This window comes from Amphiprion ocellaris, chromosome 10, assembly GCF_022539595.1.
Source record: "Amphiprion ocellaris isolate individual 3 ecotype Okinawa chromosome 10, ASM2253959v1, whole genome shotgun sequence".
In the NCBI taxonomy this organism is placed as follows: domain Eukaryota; kingdom Metazoa; phylum Chordata; class Actinopteri; family Pomacentridae; genus Amphiprion; species Amphiprion ocellaris.
In genome coordinates this window covers 32,321,480-32,345,833 of record NC_072775.1, presented here as the reverse complement: position 1 = coordinate 32,345,833, position 24,354 = coordinate 32,321,480, and the positions used below count along the sequence as shown (strand labels likewise).

The 24,354-nt window shown below is 41.2% G+C and overlaps 1 protein-coding gene across 1 annotated transcript in view; it reads left to right on the top strand.

The window, feature by feature from the left end:
- Positions 1-24,354, top strand: part of LOC111563871 (nuclear receptor coactivator 2-like) — a 68,677-nt gene that overhangs the window by 24,570 nt on the left and 19,753 nt on the right. The window contains 9 exon segments of the mRNA XM_055014485.1: positions 492-602; positions 1,840-2,012; positions 13,105-13,208; positions 14,557-14,818; positions 15,238-15,426; positions 16,721-16,822; positions 17,093-17,233; positions 17,534-17,681; positions 20,514-21,765. Of these exon segments, the coding sequence (XP_054870460.1) occupies positions 511-602; positions 1,840-2,012; positions 13,105-13,208; positions 14,557-14,818; positions 15,238-15,426; positions 16,721-16,822; positions 17,093-17,233; positions 17,534-17,681; positions 20,514-21,765 (2,463 nt within the window). The 5' untranslated portion in view covers positions 492-510.

Here is a 24,354-nt window from a genome sequence, read left to right as displayed (position 1 = left end):
ATGGTACATTGTTTTCATGAGTCACGAGCACCCTCCCTGTTTGATTATGCACCATGCAGGTTGTGTACATCTTCATCACATTAATTCTTGTCTGTTAATAATGTTGTGTTTAATAATGCAGAGGAGCTCAATGAGGGGACAGAAGGGCACTTTTCACTCAGATTTTGGTGCTTTTAATTTCCATAATTATCAGATGGACTCGTGCTGCATGGAGCCATCCATCGAAGTCCAAAGCATCCCCATAATGACGCAGGCTTTACTGTTTTTCATGATTAGTTCAACAATAAACACTCTAGGTGTCTTTTGAAATCATAAACATAACACGTAAACTGTGCTGACATCTTTTAGTAACCGATCTGCATTTGCGTTGTTGAAGCGGGTCCACCGTTAACGCTGCTGTGCTTTGATGGTTGCTGGTTCAATATTGCAAAGTGCAACGATGTGTGTTATGGTTTATTTCGTGTTTTTTAAACAGTAGTTTCTCTCTCTAGGTGCTGATATTTGCTGAAGATGAGTAGTGGGGGGTCGGACACCCCGGAGCCTCCCAGAGGGGGAGAGTCTCTGAAGAGGAAGGACTGTCAGTCAGACCTCCTGGGACCCAGGTGAACACCGTCCTCCACCCTCAGCCTCGATACATGCAGAATACCTGGAGTAATCACTACTAATAGCTGAAGCTTTGATACTCAGTACATTACCTAATACACATTGTCCGGACCTTCATCATATTTAGATGTATTTGCTGTCATTTAGATTTTTGCCTTATTTAAGTATTAAAGATAATTAAATTTATTATCAAAACTGCTTTAACCTCCAGCAGATAATTAGTAATTTTATCACAAATAGTGAGTTTTTTTCTGGCTCTTCAGGGAGAAGGGAAGGCGACTGTTTCGGGACAATGAAGAAAAATGCTGCCACTGCAATTTTACAAACCTTGTATAACAACAGACAAGTTGTTGTAGCGACAGTTTGAGCACCGCGGTTGTAATGAGGACACGCTGAGCTGAGGTTGTAGTGAATTTACCTTACTGTGACAGAGGGCGTCTCTCTGTCTCACCAAAGAGAAACAGCCACTTCACAAAGACACGCAAGTCTCTCGAATTTAATGCAGTATTTTCAACAACTTAATGTAACGGTACAGTACAGAGATATCCCCAGGTGAAGTTATAATGTCGTCATAGAAGTAAAGGTGGAATCGGAGATTTTAATCCAATGCTTTTTTGTTCAATTTGGTGAATATTTCCTCACAATCATGAGCTATTTGTTTAAAAATATCCAATGTTCACATTCATCTCTGAGAGTCGACAGTAAAGAGTGAATTCTTCTTTGACAGTTGGCAACAGACATGTACACGTATCTATTCATACTACAATTGTATTGCCCCTTAAGTCCAACGCAGAAGAACATTCAAGGGTTGCAGCAGCTAGTTACAGATTGAGCACTAGCTCTGTGATTGTTCATGTACATTGGGAGGAAATAGCTCAGGATTCCTGGAGAATTTAGAAGCTCCCATTGTGTTCTGACACCGTCGATGAAAAGCAAGTACAAATCAAAGCAACTCCAAAGTCCCTCAAAGTGTCTGCTAAAATGAAGCATTTGTTTTAAGCTCCATTGCTCGTCTTGGCTCAGTCAAATTTTAAAGTCATGGATGCTGTCGTAGACCCTTGCAGACACACTGACGCACAAAACATGAATTCATCTTTAATCTGGCAAATCCCAACCTTGTCTCTCCAGCATGGCAGATTTCACCTTTAACAAATGCTACAACAACAGCTGTTCAGTCATCTTTCCTTCATGTTTCATACAAATTTTAATGTCTTTGCAACCCTCTCTGTCCTGCAGCCCGAAGAGGAACACTGAAAGGAGAAACCGGGAGCAGGAGAACAAATACATCGAAGAGCTGGCAGAGCTGATCTTTGCCAACATCAACGACATGGACGACCTCAACGTCAAGCCGGACAAATGTGCCATCCTCAAAGAGACGGTGAAGCAGATCAGGCAGATCAAGGAGCAGGGTGAGCATCTATCGAATAAAAGCAGTGACCAAATGTTTCCACCAGCCCTCGTGCTTGGCGAGCCAGAGCCACACAACTGTTGTTTTTAGCCAGTTAGCATAAGTGTTTTCTCTGACTTGCCGGTGTCATATTTATGCATGAAAACATAAGTAACGATACTACAGCACAAACAATCTATTTAACAGAGTGGAGATGAGTTCAAAAACTTCTAAAGTAGCTGAGGAAGTATGATCAGTCCTCCATTTCATATCTGAAGAGAGTTTACTCGTGTTCTTACAACCACAAACAGGGAGAAACTGTTGGAGGAGTGTGAGATTGATGTAGGAAGTGAAGCCTCATAAATAATCTGTATCCAGCTAAGCCCTGCAGTCACAGAAACTGAGAAACAAATGAGACGATATTGAAATTAGTTTCTGGAGCTGCTCACATGTTCCACTTGTTACACGTTAAAAAAGTGTTGACGTAAACACTTGGTCTGTATACCAACAGTCCTACTCCACCTGAGGCCTAAAGTCGACCCACAAAGTGAGATCTAAAAATGTGTGTGTAGACAGACTCAGTAATGACAATGTGTATGATGATGGTGAGACAGACCGAGGCTGAGCTGTTATGTAACACTGACCAACATGATGTAAGTCCTCAGAGGAAAACAGGCAGATCTGCCCTCAGCTCTGTCCTCCATCCCTCTAATTCCTGCTCTTATTCACTTTTCCTTCCTTCCTTTCACCTTTACTTCTGTCACTCTGCCACCCTGCCAATAACATGTTTTTAGTTTAATTTCTTGTAATGTCTCCTCTCGCTCCGTTTACCTCGTTCTCTTTTCGTAATCACCCTTTACTCTTTCTTTTTCCTTTTCCATTTACCTTTCATTTGCTTGCATTCTTCTTGTTTTTTTCTTCTTTACTCTTTCCTTGTCTTTTCAATTGCCTTGTCATCTGTCATCCTCCCTCAACCATGTCTTTCCTTTCCTTTCCTTTCCTTTCATTTCCTTTCCTTTCCTTTCCATCTCCTTTCCTTTCCTTTCTATCCCTTTCCTTTCCTTTCTTTTCCTTTCTATCCTTTTCCTTTCCTTTCCTTTCCTTTCCTTTCTATCTCTTTCCTTTCCTTTCCTTTCCTTTCCTTTCTGTCTCTTTCCTTTTCTTTCCTTTCCTTTCTATCCTTTCCTTTCCTTTCTATCCTTTCCTTTCCTTTCCTTTCTATCCTTTTCCTTTCCTTTCTATCTCTTTCCTTTCCTTTCCTTTCCTTTCTATCTCTTTACTTTCCTTTCCTTTCTATCTCTTTCCTTTCCTTTCTATCCTTTTCCTTTCCTTTCTATCTCTTTCCTTTCCTTTCCTTTCCTTTCTATCTCTTTACTTTCCTTTCCTTTCTATCTCTTTCCTTTCCTTTCTATCCTTTTCCTTTCCTTTCTATCTCTTTCCTTTCCTTTCTATCTCTTTCCTTTCCTTTCCTTTCCTTTCCTTTCTATCTCCGTCCTTTCCTTTTCTTTCCTTTCCTTTCTATCCTTTTCCTTTCCTTTCCTTTCTATCATTTTCCTTTCCTTTCTTTCCTTTCCTTTCTATCATTTTCCTTTCCTTTCTTTCCTGTCCTTTCATTTCCTTTCCTTTCTTTTCCTTTCTATCATTTTCCTTTCCTTTCTCTTTCCTTTCCTTTTCTATCCTTTCCTTTCTATCTCTTTCCTTTCTATCTCTTTCCTTTCCTTTCATTACTTTCCTTTCCCTCTCCCTCTCCCTCTCCCCTCCACTTCTCTTCTCTCCTCTTTCCTCCCCCTCTCCTCTGTTATCCTACCCAGCTTTCATCCTTCCTCAACCATCTTTGTCCTTGCCTTTCCTCTCCACTCTTCTCTCTTCTTTCCTCTTTCTGTTATCGTATCATATTTTTCATTTCTCCTTCACAGCCTCAGTCATCTCTTCTCTCCCTCCCTCTCTCTTTCACTTGTTTCTTCCGTCTTCCTCACCACTGATTTAATTTTTTTCTTCTCTTTTTGCTCATGTGGTCAGCCAGTTGGTGTCCATGTGTCGCTGCACTGTTTGTGTCTGAAAACAACAGCTGAATAAGCAGACACACATACAGATAATAGTCGCACAGCTGCCCACTGGACTTCAGACACTCTCCATTGTCTGCGAGTGTTTATCTGATGATTTCACACAAAATATATGAGTTCAAATGTAGAGTCAAAAGGTCACCTGGTGGAAGGAGGGCACACCCACACGTAAAAGGTTAATGGTATTTAAGTTATGTATGTGCCTTGGTCTTAAAACTTCAGGTGCTACTGTGGAATTTCATGTGTTTTGTTCCATAGCTTGCATTTCCAGCAACTGCAGAGTGAAGTTATAGAATAGAAGATGAGTGTAGGTTGTTGTGTATTTTCTGTCAGCTCAATGGAAATGTAGCATCCAGTCAAAAGATGTTGTCAGAAATGGAAAAACAAAAGACAAGGTCCTAGAACTGTGACTACAACTGTAGTTGAAATTTAAATGCTGTATTGTTGATGGAATGTGTTTTGCCATCCTGCATGACAACCTGTCCAAAGTGATGAGTATAAATATCCATTTTGTTAGTTTGTCATGTAATTGACATCTTTAAAATTCTAGTTTAGTTCATTTTTTAAATGAAATCTGAGAAAAACCTCTGTTGTGTATGTTTCAAAAGCTAGAATATTACAATATTTGACTATTTCTGCTTCATCGGTGACATGCTGTATAGTAACTGGACTAGATGTTATCCATCCCAACTCCAACTACTATGAGGAGGAGATGACAAACAAAAGCTTATTATGAATGAAAGGATAGTACAAACTTGACATAAAGACCAACAGAGACATGTAAAAGGCTTTTGAGAATTTCCTCCACTCACTCTCATGGGTGTGAAAGTTTTCTCAATAATCTAATTCTAACTCTGAGCACCATCCACTCTAGAAAGCACTGTTTGAAATGTTTGAAAAATAAATAAATATAACACAACTATTTGCATCAACCTTTTCGAGTTTAATTTAATTTAATTTAATTTAATGAACTTTTGTTCAGCCAACAAACTGCATGAAGTGAATTGTGAATTTTTGAACAACAGCTAGAATTGTGATTAAGTCATGTTTGTTCAGTGAAGCAGAAACATGCAGAAAGATAACTTGTTGCTTTCTTTTCAATTGATTCTTACTTTCAAACAACTACAATTAGAGTTATTTTTTTTTCTTTTTTATTGGCTTTTTTAATGTTTTTGAGAGAGACAGAGGGTGAAACGAAAGTGAGAGATGGGGTAATAGAGATGGAAGAAGGGTGGAATAAAGAAAGAAAGGTAGAGAAGGAGTGATGGAGAGGAGACAGGGTGAGGGTGGAGAAAGAAGTAGGTGGAGGGATCCAGGAGAAGAGGAGGGATGAGGGTGGAGGAGATGGAAATGGTTGTGGATAGTCATGGAAGAGGTGGGAGATAGAGAGGTGGAGGATGAGAGGTGGAGGATAGAGAGGTGGAGGATAGAGAGGTGGAGGATAGAGAGGTGGGGAATAGAGAAAGGGTGAGAAGAGGGGAGGAGGATGAAAGAGCAGCCTCCTCAACTTGCTGTCATAGTCGAACTTCAGTGTAACCAACTCCAACGGCCATGTTTCTCTTTTTTTTCGCTCCTTTTCTCTTCCTCTGTCTTTCCTGCCATCAGTCTTCTGAAGAAACCAAAGAATCCCTTGTTTTTCTTGGTTTTGACAGGGACCTCTTGGTTGTCCACCTCCGGGATTTCCTGTTCCTCCTCAATTTCTTTCATCTCCTCCTCTGAGTCTTTGTCCTCATCTGGCCGTTTGTCGTCTTTTTGCAGTTTTTCCTCTTCCTGCAGATTTTCATCTTCCAGCAGGTGTTTTTCTTCCTGCAGTTTGTCATCATCCTGCAGTTTGTCATCTTCCTGCAGTTTCTCCTCTTCCTGCAGTTTTTTTTCTTCCTGCAGTTTCTCCTCTTCCTGCAGGTTTTTTACTTCCTGCAGTTTCTCCTCTTCCTGCAGGTTTTTTTCTTCCTGCAGTTTCTCCTCTTCCTGCAGGTTTTTTTCTTCCTGCAGTTTCTCCTCTTCCTGCAGGTTTTTTTCTTCCTGCAGTTTCTCCTCTTCCTGCAGGTTTTTTACTTCCTGCAGTTTGTCATCTTCCTGCACTTTTCCCTCTTCCTGCAGGTTTTCATCTTCCAGCAGGTTTTTTTCTTCCTGCAGTTTCTCCTCTTCCTGCACTTGTTCCTCTTCCTGCAGGTTTTCATCTTCCAGCAGGTTTTTTTCTTCCTGCAGTTTCTCCTCTTCCTGCACTTTTCCCTCTTCCTGCAGGTTTTCATCTTCCAGCAGGTTTTTTTCTTCCTGCAGTTTCTCCTCTTCCTGCACTTGTTCCTCTTCCTGCAGGTTTTCATCTTCCAGCAGGTGTTTTACTTCCTGCACTCTTTCTTCCTCAATCATTTCATTTTGCAGTACAGTATTGTCCTCCAGGTCTTTTGACTCTTGCACTGCCTCCTTCACTTCCTCTTGGTTCTGCTGTCTCACCATCTCTTCTTCCTTCTGTCTGAGCTGTTCCTTCAGCTGATTCAGCTCTTGATCCTTGGTCTTGCTGGACTTGGTGAATCTTTGCCTCTCAGCCTTCAGCAGCTCTTTCAGCTCTTTAATCAAAACCTCCCTGTTTGTCACAAGAGCATCCTTAATGCTGAACAGGGTGTTGTTCTGGTTCAGTTTCTCACTCATCTTCTTATTATCATCCACAAGCATGTTGATGCGCTCCTCCAGGTGGTGATTGTGCTCCATCAGATGCTGGTTTTCAGCCTGGCATGCCTCCAAGGCTTTTCGCAGCTCAGCCAGTTCCTGAGCTTGGTTTTGGTGAGCACCGTGGCGAGGATTTTTAGCGTATCCTTGTTGCCGTTTTTGGTTGAATCTTTGAGCCATGATGCACAAGCAAAGATTCTCTGAAGATCTGTGAAAATGTCGGGTCTGTAGAAGACTAGTCTGTCTCGAGGTTCGTTGTCCTTCAACTCTGTGGCTTAGTTTGTGTCTCGTGGAGATATTTCCAACCAACCGAATGCCTGATTTGATCTGAATCTGCCCTGTTTATGCTGTTGCCTGATGATGTCGGAATGTGACATCACAATTGTACCTGTTTGTGACATCAGGAGGATTTTAGAATGTCACGTGCCTTTTTGCCCAGCAGCAGAAAAGGTGTTATTTTTGAAATACACTGTTGCTGCCATGTCTTTCACACAGCACACTCTAGCTTTTCCAACTATCAACTGTATTGAAGAGTCTGTTATGAAAAGTGGCAGGTGTACTGCTTGTCAGATATTACAATCAGAAAAATAAATGGAAAATACTGTGAAACAGTATCTAAAATCACTTAGGGCTGTTGTGAGTGTGATTCTTAAATCCTCAAAACCTCCTCTAAACATAGAGGCAAACAATATTTTTTCTACTGAATGAAAAAAACTATTTAAAACTGTTTCAGGAATCAAAATAAACATTGTTGTTTGAAAGTTAACACAACAGAAAAGTCACGATGAGTCAAACAGGTTAAAACTCTGGCTTTTCAAACACTATTGTTGCTTTAAAATTAACACAAATTGATAAATAGCATTAAAACATGAATATATTCTGATACATGAGCTGCACCGTCTTGATGTTTGTAAAAACTGGTAACAAGTCAACCGCTGGAAGTATTTCTGGGAGAATTTTTTTGCGAAAATTTCTCTCTATGTCTTATGCTGTACAAACTGATTTTACTATAATGAAGAAAACATTAATTTTATTAATAAGGCCACAGATAAGTGCATCAGCTGTGAAATGAAATCAAAAACTTTGCTCCGTTCTTCTTGGGACTGTTTGAACCTTCAAAAGCTATGACTGCACTGCGAACAATGTTTAACTGCTGTGCATATTTCTTTCTCTTTCACCTTTATATTCTGCAAGAAGGCGTTGAAACTAGAGGAGGTAGGTAGAGATAATGTTTTTCTTTTTTACAATGAAAAAGGTTTTTGAGCGATTACACCTGCCCAAGATTCGAGGGCCACAATAGGACACTTGGTTGCCTTTTTTTAAAATGTTGCTTATATGTAGATATTCAATCATTCTAAGATAAACATCACATTATTTTTTTCTTTTAGGTAGAAAGGCATATATTTTTTTATTTTTTAGAAAATTTGTTTTTATTTTTTATTCTAATTTTTTTTGCTAATATATTAAGTTTAGCTTAGTTTATGCTTTATGTGCTAACACTTGGGGAACTCACCTCTGACTGTGTTGCACTGTGTTCTGTATAAAGACCTGTTGGAACACCTAAATGAAATTGAATTGAAAAACTTCATTTATTGTGTCAAATATTGCTATTTGACAAAACTGCAATTATTGCGATTAATTAATTACAAAGCCTGTAATTAATCAGATTAATTTTTTTTATCGCGTCCCACCACTAATATATATATATATATATATATATATATATATATATATATATATATATATATATATATATATATATATATATATATATATATGTTATGGCGTTAAAGTTAAAGCTTAACTATTAATTTTGTATAGGATTAACAGTATATTAACAGGTACACTACCAGTCAGAAATTTGGACATACCTTCAGTGCTTATGAGTCAATCCCACATGACCTTATCCAAGAAGGACTTGACCACTATTACATTCCAGCAGCGATTCGAGACATGATCACCAGCTATCTTGCTGGATTCAAACTCAGATTTACATTAGCTCTTTTCACCACCAGTTGGCTGGACCTCCCAAAGGGGATTCCAACAAGGTGTACCATCTCCCCCATCTTGTTCATTATGGGAATGAACCTACTGATATCCACAGCAGAGCACATAACCCGGGGCCCTAAATCTGAGTGGGAGGTTGTCCAGCCAGGGTTGCGAGCATTCATGGACGATATCACAACAACAACAGTGACTCATGTCCAAGCAAAATGGGTATTGGAAACTTTGGGCAACTTGTTCTACTCTAGTTTAGTACTAGAGTAGACTAGGTAGACGTGTGTTTGCAATACACTGCCCCCTGCAGTTTGGGAGCAGACGCCGCATGGAGTATAAGGTCACACACGTTCTCTCGAGCGGATTTCCAAGCGTCTCATTTCCGCACGGCTCATTCGTGCGGAAAGCATAACCCAACCTTAAGCAAAAGGAGGAAGGCTGAAGGCCAGGAGCAGGTGGGCAGTGAGCTGGCCACTCACTGCTGGCCCACCAACTGGAGAGTGTTGTGGTTGAGGGTTGAAACACTCGGTGAAGGCTGTGCACCACCTGACGACATCTGCTCCTGGCCAGAGGATACAGCTACCTGCAAAGGTAGCTGAGGATGGCACCCACAAGTGTATGCAACATGTCATTTAATGTTTTTCCTTTATTTTCATGACTTTTTACATTGTAGAGTCTCACAGAAGGCCTCAAAACTATGAATGAACACATATGGACTACCTCATGAGGCTCATCCAGAGAATGCCAAGAGTGTGCAAAGCAGTAATCAAAGCAAAGAATCTAGAATATAAACTGTTTTGACTCATTTCACACTTTTTTGTTTACTATATAATTCCATATGTGTTCATTCATAGTTTTGATGCCTTCAGTGAGAATCTACAATGTAAATAGTCATGAAAATAAAGAAAAACTACTAAATGAGAAGGTGTGTCCAAACATTTGACTGGTACTGCACATCAATTGCAAGCAATGAGTGTGATGCTTGTTTGTGCTTCACAGATAAAAAAAACCCCACTTCCTTCAGTTTCACATATAAGGAGACGCAAAGGAGAATGCCATCCACCAATTAAGAGTCCTCAGACACCAGAAATCATTATGATGTTCAAGCAAAGTGCAACATGTAAATATGAACAAGTTGTAGAGGACTGATGTAATAAAATTCCACTTTTGTAAGTTAAAAAAAAAGTGGTAATAACATCATTTTCTTACAGTTTTTTATTGTGTGAAAGTGCATTCTAGCATGGATTGCAATTACAGTTTTGACTTGTTAAATTAATCTGCATTTTATTGTGCCATATTCAACAAGTTCATATCAATAAAATCCATTTTTAGACAAGATAATATTTTAATATTATTGAATCATCAATGCCTAGTCATCTGTGGACTTCGATAAAAATAAAGGGGTAATATTTGTTTACACCAAGACCCGCTGTTGCAATTTTTCACAAAATCCTGAAAAATCCAAAAAATGAAAAAGTCTAATTATTTTCTTGAAATATGTGTGTTTTTGTTTGGATGTGAATAATTTTACTCAAAATTGTTGAATTAATGTTATCGTTTATTATTTGTCGTTGTAATAAAGCCTTATTGTTTGCACAGTCACCATTTTGAATATTTAATTATAACTCACAAACAACATAAAAATTCATCCGGCATATTCCTAAAATGGATTCTGGATACCCAAATCCTTCAGGAACAGTCATTGGAACATTGCTGAAGAGAAATGCCTTACACTTTTAAAGTAAGTTTTTTTTTCTGGGAAATGGAACCAGTCTATTTGTTTATAACCAAAAATGAATATAGATTTATTAAGGATTTTTAGAAAATTGATTGTTGCATGTTTGACTTTGGAGGGCTGCACAGTGGTGTAGTGGTTAGCACTTTTGCCTTGCAGCTAGTAGATCCCTGGTTCGCGTCCCGGCTTTCCCGGGATCTTTCTGCATGGAGTTTGCATGTTCTCCCTGTGCATGCGTGGGTTCTCTCCGGGTACTCCGGCTTCCTCCCACAGTCCAAAAATATGCTGAGGTTAATTGATCATTCTAAATTGCCCGTAGGTGTGAATGTGAGAGTGATTGTTTGTCTCTGTATGTAGCCCTGTGACAGACTGGTGACCTGTCTAGGGTGTCCCCTGCCTTCACCTGAGTCAGCTGGGATAGACTCCAGCTCCCCCATGACCCTAGTGAGGATTAAGCAGTGTATAGATAATGGATGGATGTTTTACTTTGGTCATAGTCACTCATCTGGTCAGTATTTAACCAGTAAATACTCACCTCTCTTTATCAATATTACATATTTAGAGGCTTTTCCATAATTTTAATGACTTTGTGAATTAAATGGCTTAGAGTTAACCCCTCAACTTTGCAGATCTATGAGGTCCCCAGCACTATTTCCACCAACTGCAGCTCGAGCACACCAGCTCACCTTCAACTCTACTCAAACACTGTAACGCTACACTTTGGTACCCAATGACTAGCTGTAATATTGGAGTATTTCAGCCATATTTCAGCCAAGAAGTATATTGATATGGAAAGCTGCGCCCAGGAAACTCACAGAATTGGTTCCTTAGCTTTGTTACATATGAATCCTTGACTGTCTGAATCCCACTTTTCGAGACTTTCATGGTGGAAAAGCTCAGCCGTAGCACTGACTGCTTAGTTAACTCATAATGTGTCTTCCAGCATATAAAAAAGCATATGTACATGTTAACAAGGCAAAAAAAAAACCCAACCTTTTCACCAGAGGGGCTCAAGTTTTATCATTATTGAAACTACTGGTCGAGTTATTGGCATTTTTGTTGTTAACTGCAAGCAGTTGATGAAGTTATTTAGATCTAATGAGCTGTGCATTTGTCAGTACTGCAGACTGCATGATATACAGTACCGCGCTGCTAATAAGCCATTCACATGCAAATTAGAGTGCCGGCTGAGAGGGTTTCTGCTTTGATGTTTACTTGATAGATGGTCATTGTGATTATGTAAGATTGACTCACAGAATATGGTACACAAAATCACTCAGTAACCTGTATGAAAAAAACTGGGGATTTAAGCTCTGAAACTCAACACAGAAATGGATTGTGTGAAATACAGTGCACCATATTTATTGATTTAAAGAAACCACCTTAATACTCGCCGTAGAGCCACTCCAGGCGCTGCAGTGACAGGGTTTAAGGGCTGATGACTCTGTACAGCCCTGGTCCCACAACAGGAATGTCAGCTATGTGGCCTAATGGGGCCATGGGAGGCTTAACAGGCCAGTGGTACAGGCAGGGAGGAGAGAGGAGACTGGCCTCTAATGTGACTATAAAAGTGTAAAATGTACAGAAATGTGTAGTCCTACCTGCTGTCCCCGTCCATGAAACCCCTGACACTCAAAACCTCCACATCATGGCGCTGGTGCTTGGTATGGCGTTTATATATAAGCATAAGGTTAACGTTGCAGCAAGCCGACGACAAGCCGAAGAATGTAATCTGTGAGAGGTCCTCGTGTACATAAAAACACAAAGTCTGTGGGTGGGTGTATGTTTGCCTGAAGGCTTCATCATCACAAAAACAACACTGTCAGTGTTTTCTGGGAAAAGAAAATACTCTGTAAGAGGGAGTGCTTTAGCGAAAGCTTCATTCTGACAACATGCTTTTCTGAGAAAACAAACACATTCTATGGTTTACAGAAAGCAGGTTACTGAATCTGGTAGCAGCCTTGATGTTTGACCGTAACTTTTTAGATGACATTTTAAAACGTCATCAGTGAGTCAAGCATTCGCTGAATTCCTCAGAGCACATTGTGAAGTTTTGGTAATTTTTTAGATTTTCTTGTAATTAAGATGTTAATGAAACTGATGATAAACAAAGGAATTTTTGTCCTAGTTAAGACATTGTAAATATTAATCCATTTCTTTCGTGTTTCTCTGAACTGTCACCAGGACCAGATTACACTGGTCCTCAAATCACTACACTAGCTTCCTGTTAGTCAAAGGATAGAGTTTAAAATCTTACTTACTCCTGGTCTACAAAGCACTGAATGGTCTTGGACTAAAATACATCCTGGACTTATTAGCTCCATATGAAGCATCTAGAGCCCTCAGGTCATCAGGGACAGGTTTACTGTGTGTTCCCAGAACCAAAACTAGTGAAGTAGCATTCAGATGCTCCTCACCTGTGAAGCAAAATTCCTGAACACCTGAGGTCTGCTCAAACTGTCGGCTCTTCTAAAAATCAGATTTACTGCAGCTTTCTCTTTGATGCTCAATCTATTTTCTTGCCTTTTAATGCACTTCTATGATCTTAATGTCTACTTGTATGTTTTATTTCTATGATTTGAATGTATCATCTTGTGTGTGAAATGTGCTTTACAAATAAACCTGCCTTGCCTTCTCGTTGTGTGTTACAGAAAAGGCTCCGGTGGCTGATGCTGAGGAGGTGCAGAAGGCTGACGTCTCGTCCACGGGGCCTGGGGTCATCGATAAAGACGCTCTGGGGCCCATGATGCTGGAGGTACGTTCAGCCTAACGTTATCCTGCCTGCGTTATCACCGTCACAGCAGTGTGACTCAAAACAGAACCTACTTGGAGGTGCAATGGTGACACCAAGAATGATTATTTCTATTGATACCTGTGACCTGAAACATTTTGCAGAATCTTGCGCCTTCAAATGGAGTGTAGCACTATTATTTTCTGCAGTGTGAGAATGATTTCGTGCACCTTGTCATCTCATCAGTGCAATTCGGCAAAAGTGCAAATGTTAGTGGGGTAATTTGTCCTCAACAAGACTGCAAATTTCTTGCATGTCGCTGTGAGAAACACATTTGGAGCAGGTGTAGCATCTGTCTGACTGTAAATGGCAGCGCAGTGACGCAGAGAGATAAGCGTTCCCCTGACTAAGGGCAATGCCGTCATCAAGCCTGCTCGAGTGTGAGTCCGTGTGCACGGGTGTCTGATGACGTATAGCATGGGACCCAATGAGGTATAAATACCTCTGTGAAAAGCCAGATTAGAAAAGGAGGGGTGGAGCCTCACCACATATACACTCAGGCTATATATAGAGCTCACCAGCAGCAGCACTGGCTGAGGTGTCTGCTGGGAGTCTGGAAGATACACACCGTTCCAGCCAAGACCCTTTCCATTATATTCCGTTCCGTTCTATTCCATACCAGTGTTGGAAGGCCTGTGCAGACACGGCCAGGCTAAAGGACAAATCACAGGCTGTAGGTTTAGGTGGAAATTGCTGAGTTGACAGGAATGAAAGAATGGAAAACTACACACACACAATCTCACACACACCATGGCCACGGTAGATGTGCTGCAATACCTTAAGGAGTAGCACACTGCCAGGTAGGGCTGGGGGTTTTATTCAGGACATAACTGGCATAGTTTTTTTTTTGTTTCTTTCTACTAATTTTCACATTTAAACACCCAGATTTACTTTCAAATGAGCTTCCATTCTAAAAATAATTAATTTAACGTCTACTCAGTTCCAGAATCTTAGCATATGCTCCTATAATATGATTCATCATCCGCGGGTAGCAAACATATGTCAGAATGCACTTCTGCTAATATACAGTGAAGACAAGAAATAAAAGATGCAACAAATTCACTCCTGCACACTGACAATAAATGTGACCTTAGCAGGTAACTAAACCCAACAGCTGCAGCTCAAGTTTCATTTTTACTCTCCTGCCCTTTTCCATTTTCTCTCCAAACTCCTCTCTTTCTTTTCCCTGTTTTTCAATTCATCATTTTTCATCCGTGTTTTTGTATGACTGTTCTTCTCTGCTACGTTCTAACCAACTTTTCTGCCCCCTCTTTTCTCCTTTTCACATTTTCCTTTTGCCTCTCGCTCTCAGGCCCTGGACGGCTTCTTCTTTGTCGTCAACATGGAGGGCAACATCGTGTTCGTGTCAGAGAACGTCAGCCAGTATTTGCGCTACCAGCAGGAGGAGCTGATGAACACCAGCGTCTACAGCGTGCTGCACGTCGGCGATCACGCCGAGTTCATCAAGAACCTGCTGCCCAAGAGCCTGGGTGAGAAGCACAGAAAGTTGACTGGAAAGCTGGAGAGTGGGCTGAAGGAGGAGCCAGTGCAAACGGATGACTGCCAGATTGGAGGTCATTAACGTTTTGGCAGCAGTGAAAGAAAATCTTTGCTTTATTTCTAAACTTAGACTTCTGCTTTATTGACAGAAAGAAGAATAGAGTAGATTGTAGCTTGTTGTTTATTGTCAATAACTTTGCCTGCTTTGCTAAATTAGCTTTAATTGTAGTTTGTTAGCCACAGCACCGTGCACGCTTTTCAAATGATGATTCAGAGTATGTACATTACTGTTAAACTGTCTAGGCTTTAGCTGCAGTCTCTTCTCCAAATGTTGTCTTAAGATATGTCACCTCAGTTAACCTGTACACAGTGTTAACTAAATGTAAAATCAGTAACATTATGCTAATTTCACACTCGCAGACCACTGAAGCACCACATCACTTTACATCTTCTCACATCTCCTCTGTTTTGGTGTCTCTTCTTTGTCTTCCAGTCAATCATCGCAGCAGCGATTCGTCCAACAGGAACAGCCACACGTTCAACTGTCGTATGTTGGTCAACCCTCATGTCGACGGTGAAGCCCGGCTGGCCTCTGACCAGCAGGATACGGCACAACAGAAGTACGAGACCATGCAGTGCTTTGCTGTCTCTGAACCCAAGTCTATCAAGGAGGAGGGGGAAGGTATAGTCTCTAACTTATTACCAGACCCACTTTTTTGTCTGTCACTCTTTCCTTTCTTGTCCATCTCGTTTTTGTTTTTGTTTTGTTTTGGTACCTCTCTTTTTCTTTCTTTCACCTCTTGGTATTTATGTACATGTCTTTACATTTTTTCTGATTCACTTTCTCCTTTTCCATTTTTCCTCTCTAGCTTCCTATTTGCAATCCTTGATCTTATTACTTTATCTGACTATCTTCATTTGGAACCTTTTATTTTGCTTCTCTCTAGTTGTTCGTCTTTTCCTTAGTTTGCCCCTTCCAACTCCTCTGTGTGTTTTTTCACCGTTATTTTCTCCTTCCAGTCTTGACTTTCTGTCACTTTCCCATCAGTCTTTCCAGCCCCGCTCTCCCAATCTCCTGTGTCCTGTCCTCCTTCCATCACCACTTCTCTCTGCTTTCCCTCCCATCCACCGGGAGACACTAATTAGTGTGTGGCACTTTGTCATCTTCCCATCTAATCTAATCACACACACATGCACACGAGGGAAAAGAATCTGTCTGGCACTCTAATTTTAGACGTCTGACAACCAGATATTGTGCCAATCTCTCCCCCAGCAGGAGGAGGATATCTGGTGGGCAGGCTGAGGGCTGGAGGTTGAGACTGAGGTTTAGGTTGATGTTTGGATTGACTCAGACTCAGAGTGGTCTTGACATGGGTGTCGAGGCCGGGGTCACGGTTGTCCCGTTTGATTTCGGTGCCAAGGTGATGCTATGGCTGACAGTAAGATTGTGGAATAGGAAATTGAGTCAGGGAAGTTAAAGCTGTGTTGTAGCTGGATTGTGAAATTGATGTGGGTTGGAGGCATGAGGCCCTAGCTGAGGTTAAAGACACACTTGGTAGCTGCTTTATCAGACACATCTGTACGGTTTAATACGCTACAATACAACTGTTCTACAATACAGTCTAGTTTCAGTTTTTTTTACAGTCAAACAAGCTTTAATTAAATGATATACATTAACACAGAGGGCATAGTTAGAGATGCCAGAGGTGTCTAACTTGCGTTTTTAATGGGAAAAGCACTGAAGCTCTAAAGAAACAAAACAAGACCACCCAAGAGAGTGAGAATGACCTCACACTTACCTATAAACACGCACAGAAGGGCTGGAAAAATATTGATCACAGTTAAAAACACATTGCTGCTTGATGTTACAGCTTTTCCTCCACATTCTTGGATAAATATTAATCCCCATCGCATGTAGGTCCAGCATGTGTTTGTAAAAGATTATTCTAACCTGTATTTTTCCTTCAAACATGCAGATTTTCAGTCCTGTCTCATCTGTGTGGCGAGAAGAGTCCCTGTCAAAGAGAGGCCCGTGATGCCTTCATTTGAGAGCTTCACCACACGGCAAGATCTTCAAGGTACGTCTTGATGGGGAGGTTCTGCTCTTAATATGTTGCTTGAATCCAGTAGTTTGCCAACATACTTTGACATGTTGTTGTTGTCATCCTACACAGAAAGTATAATGTAAATTGCTTCAGACATAAACATTTTAATCTCAGTGCTTTACTAAAGCTCAGAAAAGGCTAGCAAAGGGCTGATTACTATTTAGTTGTAATTATTCTTCTGCTCCATAACTTGCTAAAATATGACTCGACTGTAAACATTAATGCTGTTTTCTCCCTGTCCAGGTAAGATCACATCACTGGATACTAGTCAGCTGCGGGCATCTATGAAGCCAGGCTGGGAGGACCTGGTTCGGCGCTGCATCCAGAAGTTTCACCTGCAGAGCGACGGGGAGATGTCGTTCGCCAAGAAACACCAGCAGGATGGTAAAACGACTTTTCCTCACAGTGTCGAAATGTTTCAATAAACCTAATGGAGCCCTTTTCAACCAGTGCACACCATTATTAATGCTTAGCATTTGTCAGGTTCAATGATTTTAGTAGGACAAAGTACATCAAATATACATTACATGCTAGGAGTTTTCAGTGTATAATTGACACGTGTGGTTTTGGAGAGGGAAGGACAACATTCTGTCTTGTGCAGTGGTTCTCAGCTATCTTTCTAGATGATGATGGTGGTCAGATTTTTTTCGAAAATAATTTCCATTTCTGTTTGTGTCGTTCTAGTACTGAGGAACGGCCACGCGCTCAGCCCTCTTTACCGATTCTCCCTGGCAGACGGCACCATCGTCTCAGCTCACACTAAGAGCAAACTGGTCCGATCACCAGCCACCAACGAACCGCAGCTCTACATGTCCATGCACATTCTGCAGAGGTAACAGACACTTTTTTGTTTTTTTTTTTAACCTTCTCGTGTATTTTGTGACTTATCGAAGGAAAGATTGAAAAAAGATACTTTGTGCTTTTCACTTTGATGACTTGTTCGGTCTAATATTTGTCCCATCATGCCCAGAAATTCAAACATTAGTAACAGCTTCACGGTAAAGAAGATGTACAGTTTAATCTTCTAGAGCTGCAGTCAACCAAAGAAGACTGTGGTTGACTACAAACATATCTAATCTTCAACCAATTGATTGGTTGTGAGGAAAAACAAATCTGAACCTTATCAGTAGATAAACCAAATCTGCCACAGTGCACTAGAGGCACTGTACCTGCTAGCCTTATTAGCCTTAATGACATATAAATAAACATCAAAATCTATTGTTGAAAGAATATTAAGTAATTTGAACCTGTTTTTTTTTTAGACTGAAATGTAAGAACAGACTCAGAGTTGACCAGCAAACACATGCTCAAGAAATATTAAAGAATGTACTGCAGACAAGTTAGCCTGCCGTTTTTGAATGATGTCTTGCTTTAGTTGTTGAGCTGTAATATTCAAACTGCTTAACTTTTTGGCCATCTGTTTGAACAAACTGCAGCCACACCAACAACCTCTTTGACATGATGTCAGTTAGTTTGAGGTCGATTTTACATAAAGATTCAGTAAACACTAAATAAGTTAGCATCCATTAGCCATTAGCCTCCATTAGGTTGGGCGAGGTATAAGTTGTGAAAAGTATTCGCAAGTACTTTGTTCCTCTTCACACCAAAAATAAAGGATTAAGGAACCTTTTCTCCTTATTAAAATAACACCAATAAAATTTTGTATTTACTCTATTAAATTGCAGATAGTTATGGTAAGGTTTAGCACCAAGGTTTATGCTCTATTAATTCCAAGGAAAGAGTTTATGGGCAAGTTATTGTAAATTCTTGTTGTCAACAAGAACTTGGAAGTGATTGAAGGAGGCTCTAAACCTGCATCAATGCATCCTGAATGACCTTCATACATCTCCTCAATTTTGTATCCTCACCATTTGAGGATTGAAGATATGTAATTCCTTGTTAATGGATCTTCTGATTGGACTTGTAGCTGCCACTAAAGACCAACCAAGTTTCTTTCTACCACTTTATAATGAAATTTCCCCCAAAACTGACTTCATTCATTGTGAAAGAAGACCTAAAGTTAATTGCTTAATAAGATCCTCTTCTTTGCCTTGTCAGTCTGTTTGTTTATCACATACTCTCTGTCAGCGTTGATAGTTTCCCTCTTGATTTGGACAAAGGGGGGACAGTGTGATGCCCGCAGGGAACAAAGAGCCTGTTATTCAGCACTGCCACCATATGTATAGACCAACACTCACACAAGCACTACCAGCCGGCCCAGTCTACAGTACCTCCATCCCTCCCTCCCACCACTCAGCCAGCACCCAACTGTTGATATGACTGTTGGGTCAGGATTTGGACAGCGGTCAGAAAACAATGCCAGGACTGTTACCCAGAGCGTTCGGGGATCAATGGCGAGAACTTGGCCTTTTTGCTTCCACAAGTTCCACATTCGAAATTATCGCTGTAGCATTCAGCAACAATGGGAGCTTTGTGTGTTTGGTGCTGTAGGCGATCCATGTTTGAAAGTCTCTCTGTTACAGCTTAAGGCCATGTTACAACTCAGTTTTTTCACTTGTGTATACTTTTGCCGAGCTGCTCTCTGTTTGTTTTACTTTGTGGCATACGTAAACCTTACACGGGTTATTGTTTAGTGAATTCAGACCGCTATTTACTACTGTAAACAGACATTTGCATTTTTATTTTTCTGAATTTGCAAAAGTTCCCAGTAGTTTCCATTTCTGCTTGTGCCGTGTCCACTGAGAAATCTCAAATCTAGTCAGTGTCTTTTTTTACTTTCTTGGGATAAACACCTTCAATATAAGCACATAGTTAAGAATGGTCACAATTCTACTGATTTCTGATACTGACTTTCTCCTTCACTAAGCAACGGCACCCAGTTTTACCATGAATCAGCAACAGGCAGCATTTCTACCCTACAAGGTCTTCATCAAGCAAGTGTTTAACATGACAAAGGACAAGGTGTATAAAAGCACCATCATTCTGATTCATTGTCAGAATGATAGCAGTAAATGCTTAACAGGAATGACTTGTGGTGTACTACCTTCTGAATTTAATATCATATGATTGTAATGGTTTGTCCTTCACTTCAGATCTTTCTTTTGATCTGTGTCAAAAACATTATGATGGTACAGCTTGGAGGTTTAGATTTATTTTGTTTTGTTAAGCTATAGCCGCTCAGGGAATGCTGGCTAACCACTAAGACTGAAATCCTAGTCAAAACTCATAAATTCACACATAATACCTGTCTGCATTGTTATGAAAGCTCAAAATGGCCACAACAAAAGGAAAGACACACCAAGTAACACAGTTAAAGATTGTTTTTATTAACTTAAATAAACTCAAATTAAAGCCATAACGGTATGAGGATGTGAGAATCAGTAAAATCAGTGGTGTGTGTGTGTGTGTGTGTGCAGCATGTGTGAATAATGTCTGTGTCGGGGTTGTAAGGTACAAACCAAATCCCAAAAGAAGAACTAAAGCCATAGACCTGGGTTTGTGGTACTGATGGAGGGAAGCGGAGAGTGATTAGAATGCAACCAGCTCTTAAATAACCCAGGAACACACTGGGGCCCCCAAGTGCTCCTAATTACACTAATCAACCACCAAGAGACACCTAGAGGCACCCTAAGATGACCTCAGGGGTCCTCACAGTATGTAGCCAGAAATCCACTGATATTGATCTGTTTTCTTTTTCTTCCAGGGAAAACTTAGGGGGCATGACTGCAGACATACCTGGCAGCCAGGGCATGGCCAAACCAATGACCCCAACAAGCGTGAGTGGACCCTCCCCTTCCCCTGACGCCAGTGTCACCAGCAACACCCTCCACTCCACAACGGCCTCCAGCACCCCTGGACGTGGTTTTGGGGCTGCATCTGGACGGGCGCCCACGCCTCAGGGAAGCTGCCATGCACTCAAGCTGGGCAGCCCTTCAGCCCAGGGAAGCCCCAGCGTCACCTCAGGGGCCCAGGGTGCCATGTTGTCTCCTTGCCACCGTCAGAGCCCCAGCATGGCAGCTAGCAGCAGCGGCTGCAGTAGCCCCCACCTCCCCCAGCATCCCCCTGGGCCTTTCTCTCCAGCAGCCAGCCTCCACTCACCAGCATCTGTATGCAGCAGCACAGGAAACGGCCTCGGGTTCAACTCCCTCAGTGCTCTGCAGGCTCTCAGCCAGGGCCACAGGATTTCCCAGGGACTCACCGAGGGACAGCATCCAGAGTCACCTGACAGAAAACCAGTAGCTCTTCAGAGCCCCCTTCAGAACACCAACACTGGTAGTCAACTTGCCAAGAACAATCCCAGCTTAGATGCTGATTTATTTGGAGCTTTTGAGGAGCAGCAAGACTTGTTGTCATCCCAGAACCAGGAGGATGAGCAGGGGGAGGGGAAAGATGGTGACCATGACAGCTTTGGAGGTAATGGAAGTCTGGGTGACCTTGGCGACGCCCCAAACCGCCTTCTGAACACCAAAGGTCACACCAAGCTGCTCCAGCTACTCACCACCAAGTTAGAACCCTCCGATCCCTGCTCACCACCGGGACCCCTGGGGGACGACCAGAACTGTAAGGACCAGCTGTGTGGGGTCGGTGGTGTTGGTGGAGCAGGACATAACAACCACTCCACCTCACTAAAGGAGAAACACAAAATTCTCCACAGGTTGCTGCAGAACAGCACCTCGCCTGTGGAGTTGGCCAAGTTAACGGCTGAGGCTACCGGAAAAGACCCCATCGGTCCAGAGTCGGCCTCAGGGGACAGCATGGCCGCTCTGGGTGAACTCTGCTCTAAACAGGAGCCAGGGAGCCCGAAAAAGAAGGACAATGCTTTACTTCGCTATCTTCTGGACCGGGATGATAATGGCATCCTGGATAAAGCCATCAAGATGGAACCTAGTGATGGACTGAAGTTGTCGAATGTGAAGACAGAGAAACAGGAAGGTGACTTTAATATGGCAGATCAGGTAAGTAATTAGGCAATTTTTTTTGCTATCTCCAGCTTTTTAAATGTCAGATTTGTACAGTTTATATAAATGGGATTGGAATATCTTTGGGAATAGGACTGGTGGGAAATCAAAATAACAAATGTAAAGATGTATCCTCAGGTCTGTGATGGGCACTTATATCTTCTGATATTTGTTGAAAATGGCATAGTAACTAATATAATTATACAGAAAAATGACAATTTGAAACTCTGTTCCAAACAGATAGTACTTGACTTCCCATCATCTTCGCCTTTTTCAATATGTTAAAACTGAACTTGGGGTTTAAAAGCCCCAACTGTGAGTTGGGAAGGACATTTTTGGAGCAAAGTCAGACACGCTGTCCCTATAGATCCCATACTGTGGCTCTATACAAAAAAATATGAAAATTTCACATCCCTAGAATGCATCTTTCACTTTATAATCCATGAACCATCCTCACGGTGTTTGGAACTCTATAGTCATACCATGACCAGACCATTCCATGATTTGACATGGAAATTATGCTGAATTCCTTCACAGCCATTGTTTTAAACTCGTGTGGTTGATTTAGTCTACAGTTATAATATCAGTAGTTTAGCACCATGCAAGGACTTAAAGGTGACTGTTGGTTAACATGTAGCCTTAATGGACTGCATTTCAGTCACTGTTTCATACTTATTCTGCTGTCTGACAATAAAAACAGAAAAATTTGTATTGAATTTTGTACTTATGAGAAGCAAACCAATTTAGAAAACAGCTGAAGTTGAAGCACAACAGGCAGCATGAAAAGACAGTGGCCCACTTAGTCCTTGTTTACTGGTTTTCAAATCAGTCTTAAAGTTTCCACCATGCCTGAACGCCCCTCAGCTTTACAGTTTCCGCAGACCTGTTGGCACACGATCAAAGCTAATGGTAGCGTTAGCCACATTGCTGCACTTTAAGGATTGTTGTATTGTTGTGGAGACATTGGCTTTAAAAATAAAAAAGATCCAGGGGATCAGATACTGGGTGTGCACGAAGATTGTTGTGTTCACTCTTGCAGCCAACATTGGAATATTTAGTGTGCTTTGCTCCTAACTGAGACATTTAGAGCTAGCAAAAGCAGCTCTAGAAACTAAACCTGGTGGACTGTGAGGCGTCTGCTCAGTCTGAATACTGGAAGCAGTTACGGGGCGGGAATATGCAAAGTTTGAGCTTGACAATCTTTGGTTTACCATCTTTGGTAAAATTCTCTCTGACTTTTAGATCTGTGAGGCTGTCTAGTTGTTGGGGGGCTTGTGGAATTGCAGAAGTAAATATCTCCATATCTTATTTTACTTTTGATCTCCAAGTTTCTAACAACGACAAACTTTTTTCAAATTTTCACCATATGAGACCTGAAATATAGCAAACTGTATCTAAGTATTTCATAGCATGTTAAAATTTAGATCCTTAGTATGTAAATAGTTAAGACACAAACGGCCTATATTGACATTTTTCTTCAAGTACAGCGAATGGTAATCGAAATTCAGCCACAGCACTCACATGGCTCAAAATATGTAATATCCAAGAGGCATTCAAATCAGTATGTAACTGAGATGTCAGGTTTAAGGGGCAGACGGATCAAGCAACACGTGAGGGCAGCGGTCTTCTTAGTAAACGAAAATACTGAAGGAATTTGTCCACTTAACAAATTGGCATATGGGTGCTTTTAACAGCTCCTATAAACACCTTCAAGTGAGAAGCGGAGTAGCTGATGCTCGGTGTTCTGTGCTTCTGTCAGATGTGTGTTGAGTTCCTCTTTAGGCAGCCGATGGCAACTTGTCCCCCACACTCCCAGAAACACAAGGTGCCCTGGCAAAGTACTGTTTAAAGGCTTAAGCATGTGTGAGTCAGTGTATGTGCCTCGCAGGTCGTATGTGTGCGTTTGAGAGCTCCAGTGAGAAAGTTTGTGCGCTGCATTTGAAGCGTATCTTGCAGGAGCAGCAGAGGAGTTGTGTTGTTGTGCCTCACCATATATGTGGGTGTGTTTGTGTGCATTTGTTTAGGTGCGTGTGGCTGCATATACAGTGTGTCTGTGTGTTTAAAAATATATATGTGTGTGCAAACATCCCAGAAGAGCAAGAGATGATGTTTGGCTTCGGTCAATAGGCAGCTGCTTCTCAGCCAGTTTTCCTACAGCCACTTCTCTGGGCCTCCATCACCTGATGCATGTGGAGCTGCGACGATTAACAACAGCTAAATTAATCACCAGCTATTCTGATAATCACTTTCTCTGAATCCGGCTTTTCAAATTGGAATATTTTATTGTTTGTTCACCCGTCGATGACTGAATATCTTCTTGTTGCTACTAAAACAAGATATCTGCAGGCTACATAGAGATTTTCTGACATTGCATGAAACAAACAACAATAAAATAATTGACAGACGATGAAAATAATTGTTAGTAGCAGCCCTAGACATGAGAAAGAGAGAAGACAGAGTATAGTAAGGAAATTTGAAAACTAGCAAGGATGTTTGAAATCTAAGAAAGAGGCATGAAGAGAAAAGGGAGATACAGTGATACAGCAGCGAGTGGAAATTGAGGAGGAGAAAGTGGAGAAGGACCTC